General features: G+C 34.5%; 1 protein-coding gene across 4 annotated transcripts in view; it reads left to right on the top strand.

Moving 5' to 3' along the window:
• khdrbs3 (KH domain containing, RNA binding, signal transduction associated 3) overlaps positions 1–20,597 on the top strand; it is a 137,776-nt gene that overhangs the window by 81,284 nt on the left and 35,895 nt on the right. For all 4 annotated transcript variants that reach the window (XR_009267448.1, XM_058754725.1, XM_058754727.1 and 1 more), the window contains 4 exons: positions 2,492–2,608; positions 8,648–8,794; positions 10,134–10,273; positions 11,474–11,660. Coding sequence is in view for 3 of the 4 variants with exons in the window: in XM_058754725.1 (XP_058610708.1) it covers positions 2,492–2,608; positions 8,648–8,794; positions 10,134–10,273; positions 11,474–11,660 (591 nt within the window). In the remaining variant the exon portion in view is untranslated. The remainder of the gene's footprint in view (positions 1–2,491; positions 2,609–8,647; positions 8,795–10,133; positions 10,274–11,473; positions 11,661–20,597) is intronic.

Here is a 20,597-nt window from a genome sequence, read left to right as displayed (position 1 = left end):
ATCAGAGATTCAGTAATGGTCGTTTAAAGGTTGTGACCTGTTTGCGGTGTCCCTTGTGACATCATAGTCATCAACTCTATAATAATTTGCATACTCTCAATGCTATAAAGAATATGAGATGATTATGTCCCAAATTATCAGGATTAGTGTGTTTTCAAATCATAGCGTGTTCCCATTGGAAAGAAAAATCACAAACGAGATCTTTGTGATCTCATCTCAGTTGTTGCTTTTGGAGATCAATGAGATTATATTAATAGCAAATTGCTGAACTTCCTTCTCAGATGTTTCTACTGAGAAAAGTACACAGCTAATTATGACTTTTAGTTTCTGAAGAGATCTGAGTTGTGTCTTATACTGTTTGGCACCCATTGACTTCCATACTATGGACAAAAAAATACCATGGAAGTCAGCTTCCAACTTTCTTCAAAATGTGTTCCACAGTAAAGAAATTGATACAGGTTTGGAATAACATGAGGGTGAGTAAATAATGATATATATATTATCTTTTGAAGCTAAAAAGAATATTGAATACTGAAGAATATTAAAAATAATAATAAGAAGAAAGTAATTGTGACTTTTTTCATCACACATTTAAGCCTTTTCCCATGCAATTCTAAATTTATATCTCTCAGTTTGGACTTTTTTGTTTTAATTTTGCAATTCTGAGTTTATATCTCACAAATCAGACTTTTTTTTCTTTTTCTTTGCAAGATATAAACTCAGAATTCAGACTTTTTCTTGCTTTTCGGTGTTTACATCTCACAAATCTGCATTTATAGGTTGCAGTTCTGACTTTTTTCCTCTGAATTCTTTATATCTTGTAATTCTGTTTTTATTTTCCTTCGATTTTTGTTTCACAGTTGTAAGTTTATATCTCATAATTCAGACTTTTCTTCTAACAATTCTTTGTTCACCGTTGTTTATATCTTGTGAGAGTTTATATCTCACAATTCTTTTGTACTGAGTTTATGTACTGCAATTCTGACTTTTTTCTTAGAATTATGAGAAAAAAAGTCAGTTACTTTTAATTTTTTTTTTTTTTTTTATTCTGTGGTGGAAACAAGCATCCATACTTTAAAATGCTTTTAGATTTGCCCAGATAGCTTACATTCATAATATTTCAGTATGAACATTTCTCGTTATTCGTATAAGATCAACAGTTGTTTCATGTCTATTTGTATTTCTGCAGGTGAATTTTAGAAGAAAAAGTGCTGTAGAATCTCTGTTGGATTTTCAAAGTATGCATCCATCCTGCCAAAAATGTTGTATGAAACTAAAACCACTCTGCACTTTCTGCTAATTCTGGGGTTCAAAATTTGCCATCAGGCTCAGTCAAGCCTTTCTGTTTTGAAAAGGCAGCCGAGAAAGTTTGAGAATGTGTCACCTGAGCGCTGTGATTGTGTCTGTGGCTTTCTCAGAGGTCTTCATGGGTGGCAGGGTTTGATCTTGCGCTCCGGGTTCAGCGGTGAGATCGCTAACAAGCCTGGACAGCAGGCGCAGGTGAAGCATTTTAACAAGAACAGCAGAGAAAGCATCTCACCTCCGCAGCCTATACGCTTCCTCTTTCTTTTGTCTTCTTTCTGGATGATTCTTCTGCCTTTCTTTCTCTTTCTTCTGTCTCGTGTTTCTTTGATCCTTGCCTCCTGTTTCCATCCGAATGTGACACAAAACAGTGTGTGTTTTAGATCTGGAGTCTCTTGTGATTCAGTAAAGCGTCTTTCACAGATGCAGTTCTGTCAAGGGGAACTTTGTGGCTTTGTCCCCTCGCAGGCTATAAGAACTAGAGCTGGAAATGTAACACATAAATTTAACACCATTATTTATTTTATAATGAATGAATACACTTTGTTTGGGACCTATATTCAGTCATCTGGAATATATTGACTTTTTGACAGCAGTTGTGTGTGATTAATTCACATGTATATCATGTAATTAAAACTATATAATTTAAGAATCATTTAATATTTACCAATATATACATGTATATAGTACTAATAATATATTGTTAACATTTAATTTATTTTATTATACATATTTTATATTATTATATATTTTAATAGTTTAGCTACCTATAATTAGCCAACTATAAAAACAAAAGTGCCATCCATTATATAAAAAATATTTGATGTTTCTTTTTCTTATTTAAAATTCAAATTACTAGTTCAGAGTTTGAACAAAAAAGCTAGTACAGTGTCTTAGTGAAATATTTGATCATTAAAGCATGCATAACCAGAAAAAAAAAAAGAGAAGAGGATCATGGGTAATGGAAATGAAAGCAGTGCTGTTTAATTGGTTGATGTGGGCACGAAAAATACTGTATTTAATATACCAGTGTGTGGCTTTGATAAATGTTTAACTGCTTTTGCAGAGGAAATACTTAGAATGTCATTTTACATAACTTATGTATTAGGGAATAGTAATTAGAAGACAGTACTATGAAGTGCAAGTAAAACTCTTTTTTTTCCCCTCTCTTTCTCTCTCTCTTTATTAGTTTAATTTTGTGGGTAAACTCCTGGGCCCTCGAGGGAACTCATTAAAGAGACTGCAGGAGGACACGCTGACCAAAATGTCCATCCTTGGCAAGGGATCCATGAGAGACAAAGAAAAGGTATTCTTTTTTTCCTTATTATCAGTGTTTGTTTTTGTGTTTTTTTTCTCTGGGTCGTTAATCAGGGTATATGAGGCAGGAACTGGTGTTTTTTGTCTCGTCTTTCACCCTCATTGTCATTGTCTCCACTGTCACGGCGTGAAGCGATCTGAACGATCTCAAGTGCGTATGTCGCGTTTCTGTGTGCTGCGCCGCTGATTGAATCGATCGATGGTTGCTGATAGGTCGCTCCCCCTGCCTCACCTGGAAAGAGGGATACGATGTCATAAAGAAATGCTAACGTCAGCGTCCTGTCAGAGAGAAAGAACACAGGAGACAAAGGGACATGTAGTCTGACAGGTTTTTGGGGTTATTGGCAAACACCAGATTACTTCGAGGTAATTCAGAGGCATTCTTCTTGTTAAACAGGGTGCTTTTCACACTAAAAAGTGTACTAAAACACTTTTTTCTTTTCATTTTTAAAGTTTCATGTACAAACAACAATGTTGTCAAAGTGAACCCCATTAACACAGATCATCAAAAATGACTAAAAACGCTGTCTTGTTCATCCCAGGCCAGTAGTTGGCGATATTATGCACATACCTATAGACTGAACATGTAATACACATGCGCATGACTTTTCAACATTTTCACAAATTTTCATTTTTACAACGTACACAGAGATGATAAAGATAGTGTTTTCAAAAACGTGCACTTTGAAACTTTGAAAGTTTGCGTTTTTATGCCCCCAAAGCGCCGTTGACATTTAAATGAATAGCCAAATTGCTTAAAAAATGTTCAGTTTTTAGTTGAAAATGGTGTTGTGTAAACGCCCCTGTCATTGTTTTTTCTGCCTGAACTCCACTTAAGTCATGTTTCTTGCACCAAAAACATTAGTTTAATTTTAGATGATCTGTTCAGTTAAGGTCTATAATTGCTTTCAATACAGACTCAATATATACACATACACTGTAAAAAAAAGAAAAGTTGAGCCAACTTAATTAAATTTTTTTTACCGTAAATTTTAAGGCAACCAGCTTCAGCAGATTTTTGAATTTGCTCAACTTATTTTTGTGGGAGATTCTCAAATTTTTGTTGTATAAACTTCAAATGACAAGTTGAGAAAACTCAAAAATCTGCTGAAGCTGGTTGCCTTAAAATTTTAAGTTGGCTCAACTTTTTTTTCTTTTTTTTTTTTTACAGTGCAGATACAGTTTTAAAATCGCAAACTTTATTTCTAAATGGCCAAAGCATGTACCACTTTAATACACTTTAGGGTGTAAACTGCATTTGAAATCACAATTAAATATAACAATATGTAATTATGTGCTTTAAGCAGCAGAAACTGTCTGCAAATCTTAAAAATCTAGTGATTTAATGTTTTTGAAAGAAGTTTCTTATGCTCACTAAGACTGCATTTATTGGATTAAAAACACAAAAACAGTAATATTATTAAATATTATTATAATTTAAAATAACTGATATAACTGTTTTCTGTTTGAATATATTTTAAAATATAATTTATTCCTGCGATGCAAAGCTGAATTTTACTGAGTCACAGGATCCTTCAGAAATCATAATAATTTTGTGGAAAACATGATTTATTTTGTTCAGGATTCTTTGATGAATAGAAAGTTCAGAAGAACAGCATTTATGTGAATTAGAAATCTTTTGAAATCTTATAAATATCTTTATTGTCACTTTTGATGACTTTAATGCTTCCTTGCTTAATCAAATTATTAATTTCTTTTGGGAAAAATGAAAATCGCCATACATTCTCACTTTACTTTTTAAACAGGCTGTTATTCTACTGTACCTTTAATTAGTTGGCTATAATTGGCTAACTGGTTGCATGCTAAATTTATTTGAAAAGGTTCAGGAAAATCCATAAATGTATCTTTTAAATTATTGACATTTCCCTCAGCAGATTGTGTGCGTGTAGCTCTGGTTTCTGGCCGTTTCTGAACAGCTCAGCCGCAGGTGATTTTGATGTGTTCATGTATAAGCGTGCCGCAATTACATTCAGCGTTCACACGAGCAATCTTCTCCCTTCAGACAGCTGTTCCAGAGCTCAGGGTGTTCTGGAAGGTTTTATCTACTAATTGGGCGTGTTGTTATTGACTGCTGCACTCCTCCGGTCCTGTCAGATTTTGGTGAACAAGCTCTCTGTGGAGAAAGGCAAGAGAGAGGGGAAATTGTGCTCCGCAAATTGGCCGGTTTGGATCTGGAACTCTCACCTGCACGGTTTTAAGCTGTTTGGAGATTCTCCTGCAGCTCCGTCCCACAGCAGAGAGGAGAGATTTGCTTAAAGCTCATAATTCTCTTTGATGTACTAGAATTTGCAGAAACGAATTTCACAGAATTTACCAAATGATGTTGATAGTAAACATACACGCCCCAAACCCCACAAGAGCTTGTTTTTGGAAGCAGTTTAGAAAACTTCATATATATGTGTGTTCACCGGTGAATGTGGAAAATATGCTCTTGCAAACACGGTTTTGCATGGAAGCTTGTTTTTCCACAGAATAAAAAAAAATATATAAAAATGGTAATTGAGACTTTTTATTTAAAAATTTTCCCTGAATTCTGAGTTTGTGTCACAATTTTGACTCTTTTTCCTCATAATAGACTCTGTGCACAAGCGTAGCGACGAACTTCCACTATCGCTAGAAGTCGGGATATCAGTTTCTGGTTTTCAATCGCGTCGCCCAAAATGTCAGTATTCACTAGATGTCTCTGAGATCTGCCAAGTAGAGTCAGCGATGTCCATCGCATCGTTAATGCCTGGTCCTCTGCTCCAATACGCAAACGAAACAAGGGATTCAAACACATGCCTATCAAGTTATATGCACAAATAGTTTAATCTAATGTGTTATTTCGGCATCTAGCGGCTAAGCTAGCGGCATGTTCATTTTAGAAGCTTTTCTTTCTCAATTTTAAATGCAGACTGTTCGGGGGGGTTTTTTCAGTTGTCAATTATCAATTGTATTAAACATCTCCCCCTCTCAGTTTCTAATAAAGATCAGGGCACAGGTGAAGTCATTGGTCATTGTGGTACAGGTCCATGATGATGAATGCTGAGAAAACTCACAGTTCGAGTGTATGGTGAAGCTAGGATTGATAAACCCACAATTATTAACGTTACTTTAATAACCCAGCGTTTCTAATGTCCCGGGGATTTTGCCATGGCAATTCATGTTTAATATAACTCTTCAAGTAGAATGTAATGAAAACAGTGGCTAAAATTGGCAGGTGAGTTTACCTTGCTGGTCCCCATTCGGGTTACTGCATGCATTCTTGTTCATGTTATAATCATATTACTTATTATAACTCGGTGTCCCTGATGTTCCTAGAGATTCAGCTAAGGTCATTCATGTTTAATGCAACTCAAATCTAATGAAAACATTTACAGTAGGCAGGTAAGTGGTGGCAAATTAAGCGTTTTTAGCTGGAATGGCTTTTATTGTTGGATATCAAAATGTTTTTGGAAAAAAATTGGGCAATACTCATGACTATGATTCTTAATAAACAAGGAAAGTTTTAAAAAGTACACGTTATAATAATGTCAAATTAAAGTTTCTGGAATAATTGTGAAATTACATATAAAGATGTACAACAAAAGTGCACATTTTTATTTAATTGCAATTAACGTGCAATTAAGTGTCCAAAAGCATCACATTTTGTAGCAGTTAAGTATATTATTTTAAATTATTTCTATAAGAAGCACTTTAAAAAAAAAAAGTGTATGCTAAAGTGTTCTTAAATGGACCTGTAGCACAATGACCAGACAGTGACTTAACCTGTGCCCTGATCTTCATTAGAAACTGAGAGGGGGAGATGTTTAATACAATTGATAATACAATTATCACGCCCCCTCCCCCCCCAAAAAACCCAGTCTGCATTTAAAATTTAGAAAAACAAGCTTCTAAAATGAACATGTCGCTAACTTAGCTTAGCCGCTAGATGCCAAAATAACACATTAGATTAAACTGTTTGTGCATATAACTCGATATATTGCGTTTGAATCCCTTGTTTCGTTTGCGTATTGGAGCAGAGGATCAGGCATTAATGATATGATGGACATCGCTGATTCTACTTGGCAGATCTCGGAGGCATCTAGTAATTACTGACATTTTGGGCGACGCAAATGAAAACCGGAAACTGATATCCCGACTTCTGGCGATAGCGGAAGTTCGCAGCTACTCTGAGATTAAATCTTGCAATTTTGACTTTTTTCCCTTGTAATTATGAGTTTAAATCTTGCAATTTTGACTTTTTTTTCTCATAATTCTGAATTTAAATCTTGCAATTTTGACTTTTTTCCCTCTTAATTATGAGTTTAAATCTTGCAATTTTGACTTTTTTCCCTTGTAATTATGAGTTTAAATCTTGCAATTTTGACTTTTTTTTCTCATAATTCTGAATTTAAATCTTGCAATTTTGACTTTTTTCCCTCTTAATTATGAGTTTAAATCTTGCAATTTTGACTTTTTTTTCTCATAATTCTGAATTTAAATCTTGCAATTTTGACTTTTTTCCCTCTTAATTATGAGTTTAAATCTTGCAGTTTTGACTTTTTTTCCCTTATAATTCTGAATTTAAATCTTGCAATTTTGACTTTTTTCTCATAATTCTGAATTTAAATCTTGCAATTTTGACTTTTTCCCTCGTAACTGTTTAAATATTGCAATTTTGACTTTTTTCCCTCTGAATTCTGAGTTTAAATCTTGCAATTCTGACATTTTATTTTCTCTGAATTCTGAGTTTACGTTCGTCTTGCTATTTTGACGTTTTTTCTTGTTTACATCTCACATTTATTTTTATTTTTTTTTATTTCCACCATCAAATAAAAAAAAAAGTAAAGAAATGTGTGACTCTTTAATCTCACAATTCTAACTTTTTATGAGTTAATATCTTGCAATTCAGATTTTTTTTCTTTGAATTCTCTGTTTTTTTTTTGTTTCCACCATTGAATAAAAATCAAAAAAGGTAATTTGCGACTTTTTAATCTCACAGTTCTGACTTTTTTTCCTCTGAATTTTGATTTTGCATCTTGCAATTTTATTTTATTTTTTTCCGCCTCACAATTCTGACTTTTTTCCCCTAGCAATTGCAAGTTTATATCTCACAATTCTGACTTTTTTTTAATCAGAAATGTGCACAGTTTTCAAATTCATTCATTTAAAATTCAGTGGTGGAAACGAGCTTCCATAGTTTTCTCAAAATTGTATACAGTCCTATACAAATATGACAATTATTTTGAAAATCAAAACCAAACAAATAAAAACACTACTGTAAATGTCAACCTCACTAGTAGATTTTTTGGCTGCATTACCTCAGCATATCTGCACTAAACTGACCTCTTTCAGTAAACAGCAGATTTGTGGATGAAATTAGCATCTCGTTTGCATAACTGCGACTGTCTTAAAGAGACCAGATTAACTGCATGACATCAGAGGAAGCACAGGAGACAAGCACACACACATAACAGCGCGCTTTGCTTTCCAACTAAAAGCCGAGCTGAATGAAAATCTCACCCTGCATTTAAAATAAAGCGGTGTCATCTGTGCATCTGACAGGTGGTCTGATGTAAGTCTTTGCCATGTTTCTGTCCCACGGTTCCTGTTAAATTGCTCTTTTGCTTTGCGCCAGCTAACAGTGCTGGATACAAGAACCCCCCCCACTCCCCCCAACTCATTGCCCAGTGTTAATGTGTTTGCATATGGAATTTACATTTTAATTGAATTGAATATGCATGCCATAATTATTATGGGCGGTTTATTAATTTAGCTTATTTATTTATTTACATCCTCTGTGTCCTGAACGTGATATTTCAAAGGTGGAAAAAGGTCAACTTTGTCTCTTTTTAAATTATTTATTTATTTATTTATTTTTTGCATTCTTTAAAATGTTTAATGTATATATTTTACATATTTTTATTTTTATTTATTTAATTTATTTATTTAAAAAAAAAACATATTTTAGTTCCTGTACCTCAACTGGTATAGCAAACGCTTGCAAATGTGTAATTTTTTCTTTTTCATACGCTTTTGTTAACAGGAAGAAGAACTGCGAAAGAGCGGAGAGGCAAAGTATCATCACCTTAATGAAGATCTTCACGTGCTGATCGAGGTGTTCGCGCCGCCTGCTGAAGCGTATGCGAGAATGGGTCACGCTCTGGAGGAGATAAAAAAATTCCTTATTCCTGTACGTCTGTTTGTACATGTTTATACAATCTTCTAAACACAAACTGAGCATCAACTTCTTCATCTTTCATGTTCTGATTGCAGCATTTATTATCTTCAGACCAAAAATACACATTCACTGGTTTAAAAATCTATTTTTGGTCACACTTTATTTTGGAGGTTAATTCTCATTATTAACTTACTGTTTTAAATTTCATGAACAATTACAATACTACCTTCAGGCCAAAATACATATTAACTGGTTTGTTAAATTGGATTTATACTAGTCAAGTTTTGTCCAAAGAGTCCACAGTCCAGAGGAAAAAAAATAAAAATATTTGAATGGTTTAGAAAATATTTTCACTTAGACATTTACAAAGTAACAATTACAAAGAAACAAGGCTATTTTATAGTTAATTAAAACTAAAAACCATAAAAAACTTGAAATAAACTGAAATAAAATGTAATTAAAAAAAAAAACTTTTTATAATATAAAAACATTTTTATACTTTTTATATTTAAGAAAAGATTTTTCATTTTCATTTAATTTAAACTGATACTAAAATGCTACTAAAAGACGAAACTCAACTAAAATAAAATAAAATGAAAATTAATCAAATCTATATACTGTAGATATATATATATATATATATATATATATATATATATATATATTTATATATTTATATATTTAAACTTTTAAAATGACAAACACAACAAAACTCACTAAACGTACTTAAATCTTAAGCTAAAATTAAAATAAAATCAGAAAATATAAAAATAAAAACTAATTCAAAATATTAATAAAAACATTATTAGTATCTCAATGATACTAAAATAAAAATGCAAAGAAATGGCAAATGACATGTTGAGTTATATGTACCATTTTTGAAGTAGAAAAATAGAAATAGTATTTTCTTGTAAAACATACTTTAATAATCTTAGCTTTATTTACAACTTCAAAAAATCTTTTTTACAGTGTATGGTGGATAAAATCAAGTCCCTATTTTTCAAATATCCTATTTTATTTACAGATATGTTACATTGGAGAAGTTAAGTGCTTTGCAGATTCATTTAATTCTCTGGATCTTCTCTATCAAACACTACGCATATGTTCACATTTGTGCACAGTATTGACTTTATGTATATAATATCTCACAGTCACATCTGTTATGCTAATGAAAAGCTACATTAAATGTTACTATTTATATACAGAATGCCTCCTCTCAGGGAAAAACACATGTTGGTCGGTGTTTGGGGTTGCAGGGGGCATATATTTCCCCTTGAAAAACAAGTGGACCGTTATTGCGCGTTACAGCTCATTAACTGTGTGTGTGTGTGTGTGTGTGTGTGTCGTACAGGACTATAATGATGAGATCAGACAGGCTCAGCTACAGGAACTGACTTATCTGAACGGCGGCTCGGAGGACGCCAAAGTCCCAGCAGCCAGAGGCAAGAGCAGCACGCGAGGCAGAGGAACGTCAGCGCCGGGACCGCACAGGTACGACGGCGGACCATTGTACTGTAATCACATCTAGAGCGGAAACTTCCAAACTGAGAAACGGCTGGATAACAAGTAAACAAGACTAATGAACTCCTTAATTTCACCTTTTCTGCTTGTTGAATTTTACTGCTGTTTAATGAGAAAAGTATTTGAAACTCCACTGAGAGTTTCATGCGGTAATTTATATTTGGCTACAAAAGTAATGTAAAGCACAGAGGCGCGGGTGCTGAGGGTGCTGCAGCACCCCCTGTTTTTTTCTGTGGGCAACTGTTTAATTGTTGGGAATATAAAAAAATAATAATTGGAGTGTCTATTTAAGTGCAAATAGTCATGTTGTTGGCAGAGGCTATTTACACTAACTCCACCCACAAACGTAGTCAAATTGGGATAGTCAAATATGCAAAAGACGGTCATTAACTGTTATATTCAGTGGCGCAGATGGTAAAGCGTGTGTCACACTTCTTTTGACACGATCGACCGGGGTTCGAATCTGCCTTTTGGCGAACTTTCCCTTTTTAAATGTCAAATCACATCAGAAAAGCATTTATTTTTTTATAAAAATGAAGGAAATAATCAAAAAGATGAACATAAAGTATCGGGTAGGGTAGGTGTAGGGAGGGCTTTTGTCCCAATAAGGTGGCATCCATTTAATAATTTGAAATAAAATTAAAAAATTACACTCAATAAGTTATTGCATATTATTTTATAATGTATTACAATGCAGAGGTGCAGATAATTGCCACTATTTGCAATAAGTAATGTTTTTCTCTAATAATATTTTTTGCCACAATTAATCATACCCTTTTATTCAATATTTGCAATAAGTAATTAGCAGAATCCTGCTATTTTAACATAGAATAAATAGAATCTAAAGCTATTTGCACTGTGTAAATAGCATATCACAAAAGAAAACTGCTATTTTCACTTAGTGCAAATAGCCTCTATCGCAACACCACCCCCAACCTAAAACATCTTCCCGCGCCCCTGGTAAAGCATCTAAGTATATTTTGGTAAAAAGGTGTAACATCGCTAATTTAGTCCATTTATGCCCAAACATTTCTCTTGCAGTGTATATGTACTTTTTCACACCATTTTTTACACTACTGTTTTCATTTTTTAAATGAAGAATTCTTGCTCCAGTTATAATGTTTAGGTAATTATATTTATGTAATTCACTTGAGCGGATGTGTCCTGCAGGTGTAGAGGGGGCGTTCCTCCTCCTCAGGCTGCAGTCCCGCGGGGGGTGGCACCCAGAGGAGCTCCGCCCAGCAGGGTTCCATCCAGCAGAGTAAGGGGCGTTCCCACACAGAGAGCACGAGGAGCTCCGCCCCCACCCGGGTACAGACCTCCCCCTCCGGTGGTGCAGGATACCTACGGTGAATATGTAAGTAACTGTCACTTGCTTTGCTGTAGACGATCCTCTGTTTAGGGACTATATCAAAGGATATTTATAGCGTTCAAGGACAGAATTATAGAAGCTCAAATTATAGTATTCAGTCAACGGTGGCAGGATAACTATTTTGATACTATTTCTACTGGATTTTTGAAATATGCATTCAAGTATGTTTTTAAAGCTAATATTGCTCACAACAACTTTTGCTATACTAGCTGGTTTTGCAAAAGTTAATTAATTAAAAACCTAATTGTACTGTATGATCACCAGTGCAGTTCTGCACACTTAGAGATTCAACCATAGTCTTTGCCAGTATTATTTTAGTATTATTTAGATACCATTGTAGCATTTAATAATATATTTAATTAGTTTGTATTTCTATTAGTGCTGTCAAACGATTAGTCGCAATTAATTGCATCCAAAATAAAAGTTTTTGTTTACATAATATATGTGTACTGTGTATAATTATTATGTATATATAAATACACACACATGCATGTATATATTTCAGAATTTTTATATATTAAATATATTTATTTATAATATAAATTATATGAATATAAATATAGACGTAAATATTTTCAAAATTTATACTGAATGTGTGTGTATTTATGTATACATAATAAATATACACAGAACACACACATATATTATGCAAACAAAAACTTGTATTTTGGATGTGATTAATCGTTTGACAGCACTGATTTGTATAAAATTTTGATATGTTGTTTTCAATTTATTTTTATTTATTTATATTTTAGTTATTTAACATTTATATTTTGCTTATTTTTCATTTCAGTTCAGTTTTAATAATTTTAGTAATTTAGTAATAATACTTAAAAATTACAAATGCCATGTTGGTAATTAACTGAAATACAATAAGTTTATTTTTATTTTATTTTATTTTATTATTTCAGTTTTATTTTTAATTAACTTTTTTTTTTTTTCCTTTGTCTTTTTTCATTGTAAATTAATGAAGTCTTTTGGACCTTTTCGATTTGGTTTCTGCTTTATACAGTAGTTAACTACATTTATTCTTTTTAACCCTATTTTTTTTTTTTTTTTGTAATTATCTTGACTCATTTCTTTGGCATTTAATTAGTTTTTACAGTTTTGAGCCGCCAGGGGTGCAGAAGCAACACAACCGAGACACTTACTCTATTTGAGCTGTTACAGTCATTTTAGTACCTGTCTAGACAGAAAGAGTGATATATGATGTATGTCTAAAATAGCCAGTTTTATTGTTGACATTTCTCATATCAATAAATTATATAAAACAAACTCAATAGCTCGCCAAGGCTCTCGCAGAAATTAATGTTTTCCGACGCTGATCTCATTTGTCAGTCGTAATGGAACGTCTGTCTATCGGAGACATCCTAAATCATTTCATTTGCTTGATTTACTTGTTTTTGTTTGCGATTATGTGGAAAAATGGTCTTATTTGCTCGCCTGCTTCTGACACTGTTATAGATTTCCACTGCTCTGAGTTTTAATTTATCAGAGAGAGTTGCAAAACAACCACTTCAAATACATTGAGCTTATCTGAATGTTCGCCAGCCCCTCTCGATGTTGAGCGTTTCAGAGGTCTTCTGGCTCGCTTGTGGCATATTTTAACAGATGGCGGGCCCTGAGAGGTGGGTGGAGTTGGCACAATGCCCCGCAGTGCCCATATCTAACCACATCTGACAGGTTTATTTAGGGGGCGCAGTTCGAATGCGCTGGGGTCAGAGGAAACGACTCAGTCGCCAGCTGTTCCCTATCGTTTCCACGGCCTGCATACATGCGTCTGTGCAGGAGTCTGAAACACTGGGAACGAGCCGAACATCTGTGGGATGATAAATCTGAAGCTGTCACTGAGAATCAGTGTTTAGATGTTCCTCGTCAGGATCGGACTGGAAACAGAAAGATCTTCTGACTGTCCTGAGAGCCGAAGAGCTCAAGACAATTCATGGAAAATTAATGAGATCTTTGAGGAGTGAAAATGGAAAAATTAAAATGCTGTTACTATTTACTCAACTTTATATCTTCAGAATGAAGGTTCTTAATTGGTTTTGATGGTGCCATGAAGAACATGTAACAACCAGGCAGTTTACAAAATAAAGATTAATTTTTGGCATTGATGGTTCCATGAAGAATCTTTAATCTTCTGATGCATAAAAGATTCTTTATAGTGGAAAATATGTTCTTTAGATTATATAAAATGTTCTTCGCGCTAAGATGAAAAAAAAATGGTTCTTTTAAGAGCTGGTCATTGAAAAAGGTTCTTCTACACTCTACAAAAGGGTTTTTTTGTTTGTTTTTGCAGTGATGCCATAGAAGACCCATTTTGGGTTCCCTAAAGAACCTTTCAGTGAATAGTTCTTAAAAGAACCATGTCTTCATAATGTGAAGAACATTTTAATCATCTAAAGAACCTTTTTCACTATAAAGAACCTTTTGTACAATAGAAAGTTTCTATGGATGTTGAAGGTTCTTTATGGAACCATCAATGGCAATAAAGAAAGTGTATAGCATTGATGTGAAAATCCTCTTTTTTAACCTTTATTTTTAAGAGTATGGAACCTTTTCATTGCATGCAAGGTTCTTTAGTAGAAAAAAAAAATTATTTCGATTTTTAAATGTTCTTCAAAAGATATTTCTTTTAAGAACTGTTCACTGAAAGGTTCTTAAAGAACCAATAATGGTTCTTCTATGGGATCGCTGTGAAAACTCCCTTTTGGAATCTGTGTCTCCTATTTTTTCAGTGTCTCCTTTTTTTTGAAGGCTGTTGATAAATATATCTTATATGCAACAACAAAAATCAGATTTAATAAGGATCTGTAGTTGTATGGGCGGTTTTTATAGTACATATTTGTCCTTTTTGGTGCTTGATAGACGTGTTTACAATGAGCTGTCATTGTGTGTAAAATATGCAAGCGAAGTCTTCCCTTGTGTTCCATGGCAAAACTAACAACATGGGGTTTGGAGCGACGTCAGGGTGAGTAAATCATGACAGCATTTTCAGTTTTTGGGTGAACTATCCCTTTCAGAAGATCTCTGTTGATCTTTTTTTGAGAAGCCTTCATGTTTTTATGTAAGCTTTGGTTATGTTGCATAGGCGCGGGAAGTGGGGGATGCTGCAGCACCCCCTGTTTTTTCTGTGGGCAACTGTTTAACTGTTGGAAATAAAAAAAATAAAAAAAATCGGAGTGTCTGTTTACACTAAGTGCAAAAAGCCCGGTTCTTGGCAGGGGCTATTTATACTAACTCCGCCCACAAACGTGTGATTGGGCTAGTCGACATTACAAAAGATGGTAATCAGTTGTCAGATTCAGTGGTGCAGAGAGTAAAGTGTGCGTCACACTCCTTTTGACATGATCGACCGGGGTTCGAATCTGCCTTTTGGCAAACTTTTTTTCTCCCTTTTCAAATTTCAAATCACATCAGAAAAGCATTTCTTTTTAATAAAAATGAAGGAAATAATCAAAAAGTTGAAAATAAAGTATCAGGTGGGTGTAGGGAGGGCTTTTGTCCCAATAAGGTGGCAACCATTTAATAATTTGAATTAAAATAAAAAAATTGCACTCAGTAAGTTATTATCGCATACTGTTTTATGTTTTCAACCTAAAACATCTTCCCGCGCCCCTGTTATGTTGATCACATGCTGCTCATGGGGTTGTCACTGGTTTTGGTGGATCTGTCATGACAGCTTCAGACTTTTAGACACATTTGGGTACCAATATATTTTATCTTTCTATTTTTTTTTTTCCATTTCTCCCAATTTGCTATTTTTCTACATCTTACCTCACTGTTTGTGTTTTCATCTCCACCTCATGTGGCGTCTGATTTCATCAGCCAATCACATCCACTCTCACCATTCAGATTTACACAGATCAACCAGTCCCATCCGCTCTCAATGTCTGACTTTACAGGAATCAACTAATCACATTTGCTTTCCCAATTACTCTGGCAGGAAAAGACATCAAGCCACTACATGATTATTATATCTGACCCAAACATGATCACCTATCTGTCTCTGAGAATCAACTGAGGTCAGCGTGAACGTGCCTCTTATGCGATTTGAAAACATCTTGATCAGATTACCTCAAATCAATAAGCCAAAATACATTTTAAAGGCACCGAATCTGATTTGAAGCGTGTTTGGGGGCCGCAGAGGGCAGGTCCACCCGCTCTTGTGTAAGTCATTAATATGAAGTAATTGCATCGGCCGTTTGTCTCTCTCTCGAGGGCCGCTCTGATACCTGACTCACTCTCTGCGGAGGGTCGCAATAATAGCATTACAGCATGTATTATCCCGGTCTGTATCTCAGAACCTCTGCTTCCACAATCAAAACCGCTTGTCACTTCGTTTTAGCCTCATAATTACCGAGCCAGTTACAGATACTGTCTCTCCTTTGGTCGAGTGCTGAAATGATTTTCTTTGTCACCAGTGTTGTGTTATGAATGTCGCATCCAGTGTGATGTTTCTCAAACCAACACAAATCACGGGTTTATGTTCTCAATAGAGACAAATGCGTTTGCCTTTGGGCTCCTCCGTTGAGGCGTTTCATTCTGTCCACGCCGCTTTTTATCACGCTGAAGTACTTCAGTGACATGCAGACCCGTGTGAGAGTTGTTCCTGAGTAAGTGCCAACACTTCAAATCATATTCGTGAGCCTCAGGTCTTCAACTTTAAATGTCTCTGTTTTTAGGGGGCTTTTAACACTTTTTGTTGAAAGTATAGTTCACTGAATAAAATTGAGATGTAGAAACAGTAACACTTTTAGTTAAACATGAAATTTTGAAGTAGAAAGACTGAAATAGTAAAGAATATACCATGTATATAGTAAGAATATACAGTATATGCCCATCACATATAATAATAATAATAATAATATTTTGTCATGCAAATGTTTTTTATTAAACAGAATTTTTAATGACTGAAAAAAAATCAGGTTATAAATGTTTGTGGATTGATCATAATTATTTGGAACATAATATTTATCATATATAAAATATAAGAATATATATGAACATTGCATCGCTGTATGAATAATATTTTGTCATGCATATGCTTTTTAATCTATATTATTAGGGATCAGTAAAATCTTTATTATAAATGTTTGTGGATCAATTAGAATTATTTGGAAAAATATATATATTATATAACGTATACAAATATATAATAATTTATATGCACACCACATGGCTGTATCAACTATACTGTCATGCATATGCTTTTCAATAAGCAAAGTTATTAGGGATTTTGAAAAACTCTGATGTTGGTAGATCAATCAGAATTATTTGGGAAAATATATCATGTATAATATATAAGAATATTTATGCACACCACATGGCTATATCCAAACATTTTGTCATGTATATACTTGTTAATAATCAGAATGAATATTTTTTTAGAATATATATTTGCACAATGCATGGCTCTATCAATAATATTGTCATGCATATGCTTTTCATTACAATAATTTGTATAAAAATATATTTGTGGATTGATCTGAATTATTTGGGAAAAATATAACATGATATAAAATATATGCCATATTTAAGAATATATATGAAAACCTACCTGAAATGCACACAAATATATGCAGTATGTATTTTGTGAGCTCAGTCCACAGATAAACACACAGGTGGTTTTGTATCTGTAATTGAATGTGCAAATGAATACCGAAAACGTTTGCTTTGAAATTATACAAGTGTCGTGTTGCATTTGTCGATACTTCTGAGATGCTCAAACAGCTCGCATTCATTTGTGCATTTGCATCGATGTATTGCACAATTTGATGTGACTGGAGCATGTGCACTAACCTTCAGTCCCTGCCTCTGAAACTTGAAGTATTATATCTAATGAGAGAAACATTTCTTATCATATAACAAGCGAGAGACAGAGCATGAAATTCCATTAAACGGATAATGTGGTGCACACTTCCGCCTCCTAGTTTCAGTCTGACTACCCCAATACCCATAAATCAGTTCTGTTTATGAAAATTTGGCCAGAGCCCCATGATAGCTCAGTGTTTATGACTTCCATCCTCTCTCAGTTTGATCTCCATGGCAGAAGCCACGCGTTAATCGCAGTCGACACGAATGTGTTGGTTCTGTGTTATCAGCGCAAGTTTATTAGTCCAGCATTGCAGGATGTTCCTGAAGTCCTGGGCATCTGTCTACTTCACGAGCCGCTCTAAACCACATGTGTAGTTTGGGTTTTATGTATAGTCTTAAAAGTGAGACGGTATTGAAGTGCGCTCATCAATCTTTGAGTTCATTAGTGCTGTTGTTACTACAAAAATGCTATTTTTCATAGTTTAATGTAGGTTTATATATATATGTGTGTGTGTGTGTGTGTGTGTGTTTGTTTATATGCGATATTATATTTACATATATTTTATCATATTAAGGAGTCATAATATTTGTAATATTATATAGGGGTCAATATAATTTGTTTTTCTTTTGGAATTATAAAATTAAGTTATGATTATAAAATGAGAAAAGATGGAAAAAAAGTTGAAGGGAAAAAAAATATTGTGATATTGCTTACATGGCAAATGTATACGTTTATCAATAGAAAAATAATAATATTTTATGTTTAATGTTATATTTTATTATATTTTATAATATTATAATTATAGATTCTAAGTATAGTATAATTATATGATTATTACAAATATTAAATATAAATATACATCTAAAATATATACAGGGCATACAGAAAAGGTAAGGGTTTTTTTTTTTTTTTTAAGATACAGTATGTACAGTGGGTACGGAAAGTATTCAGACCCCCTTAAATTTTTCACTCTTTGTTATATTGCAGCCATTTGCTAAAATCATTTAAGTTCATTTTTTTTCCTTTAATGTTCACACAGCACCCCGTATTGACAGAAAAACACAGAATTGTTGACATTTTTGCAGATTTATTAAAAAAGAAAAACTGAAATATCACATGGTCCTAAGTATTCAGACCCTTTGCTCAGTATTTAGTAGAAGCACCCTTTTGATCTAATACAGTCATGAGTCTTTTTGGGAAAGATGCAACAAGTTTTTCACACCTGGATTTGGGGATCCTGTGCCATTCCTCCTTGCAGATCCTCTCCAGTTCTGTCAGGTTGGATGGTAAACGTTGGTGGACAGCCATTTTTAGGTCTCTCCAGAGATGCTCAATTGGGTTTAAGTCAGGGCTCTGGCTGGGCCATTCAAGAACAGTCACGGAGTTGTTGTGAAGCCACTCCTTCGTTATTTTAGCTGTGTGCTTAGGGTCATTGTCTTGTTGAAAGGTAAACCTTCGGCCCAGTCCGAGGTCCTGAGCACTCTGGAGAAGGTTTTCGTCCAGGATATCCCTGTACTTGGCCGCATTCATCTTTCCCTCGATTGCAACCAGTCATCCTGTCCCTGCAGCTGAAAAACACCCCCACAGCATGATGCTGCCACCACCATGCTTCACTGTTGGGACTGTATTGGACAGGTGATGAGCAGTGCCTGGTTTTCTCCACACATACCGCTTAGAATTAAGGCCAAAAAGTTCTATCTTGGTCTCATCAGACCAGAGAATCTTATTTCTCACCATCTTGGAGTCCTCCATGCGGGCTTTCATGTGTCTTGCACTGAGGAGAGGCTTCCGTCGGGCCACTCTGCCATAAAGCCCCGACTGGTGGAGGGCTGCAGTGATGGTTGACTTTCTACAACTTTCTCCCATCTCCCGACTGCATCTCTGGAGCTCAGCCACAGTGATCTTTGGGTTCTTCTTTACCTCTCTCACCAAGGCTCTTCTCCCCCGATAGCTCAGTTTGGCCGGACGGCCAGCTCTAGGAAGGGTTCTGGTCGTCCCAAACGTCTTCCATTTAAGGATTATGGAGGCCACTGTGCTCTTAGGAACCTTAAGTGCAGCAGAATTTTTTTTGTAACCTTGGCCAGATCTGTGCCTTGCCACAATTCTGTCTCTGAGCTCTTCAGGCAGTTCCTTTGACCTCATGATTCTCATTTGCTCTGACATGCACTGTGAGCTGTAAGGTCTTATATAGACAGGTATGTGGCTTTCCTAATCAAGTCCAATCAGTATAATCAAACACAGCTGGACTCAAATGAAGGTGTAGAACCATCTCAAGGATGATCAGAAGAAATGGACAGCACCTGAGTTAAATATATGAGTGTCACAGCAAAGGGTCTGAATACTTAGGACCATGTGGTATTTCAGTTTTTCCTTTTTAATAAATCTGCAAAAATGTCAACAATTCTGTGTTTTTCTGTCAATATGAGGTGCTGTGTGTACATTAATGAGGAAAAAAATGAACTTAAATGATTTTAGCAAATGGCTGCAATATAACAAAGAGCGAAAAATTTAAGGGGGTCTGAATACTTTCCGTACCCACTGTATTTATACTTAAAGTTTTCTTTAATTTAATACATATCTGTTAATGTATATGCATATTTAATTTTGAAAGGCCAGGTGGTTTTAGGATGAATAATGTGTCATGATTTTGAGGTAATGTGTCAAAATAAAGACACAGTTAATTTAAAGTGTACCTTTTTGTATATAACATTGTAAGGTTTTTTATTTTTATTTCCTGTCTTCTCTCTGTAAATACTATGGATAAAAATGGCAAGAAGGCAAAAATAATATCCCTTCATAGTGTCGTTGTGCTGTAAATTGCATGTTTGTATTTGTTAGGTGTTCAGTATTCTGAGAGAGTCAAGCCACTTTGAGCATCTTGGCAGTCCTGAAGCTCTTATTCTGATCTCTGAAACTAAGAAATGTTCCAGAAAACCCAGTGACTGGAGCAGATATGAGCAAGTGGGATGGAGTTAGTCAGACAAGCCATGCGTATGTGTGTTTCAAATGTTCTTCAGGTAATGTGGTGTGTTTGTGTTGCAAAAAACACTCAAATCACCAATTGTTATTAGCCTCATTTAAAGCAGTTGAAGTCTGTAGCACAA

This window comes from Onychostoma macrolepis, chromosome 19 (assembly GCF_012432095.1).
Source record: "Onychostoma macrolepis isolate SWU-2019 chromosome 19, ASM1243209v1, whole genome shotgun sequence".
Lineage (NCBI taxonomy): Eukaryota > Metazoa > Chordata > Actinopteri > Cypriniformes > Cyprinidae > Onychostoma > Onychostoma macrolepis.
Note: the sequence above shows the minus strand (reverse complement) of the source record. Positions and strands in the feature narration are given on the sequence as shown.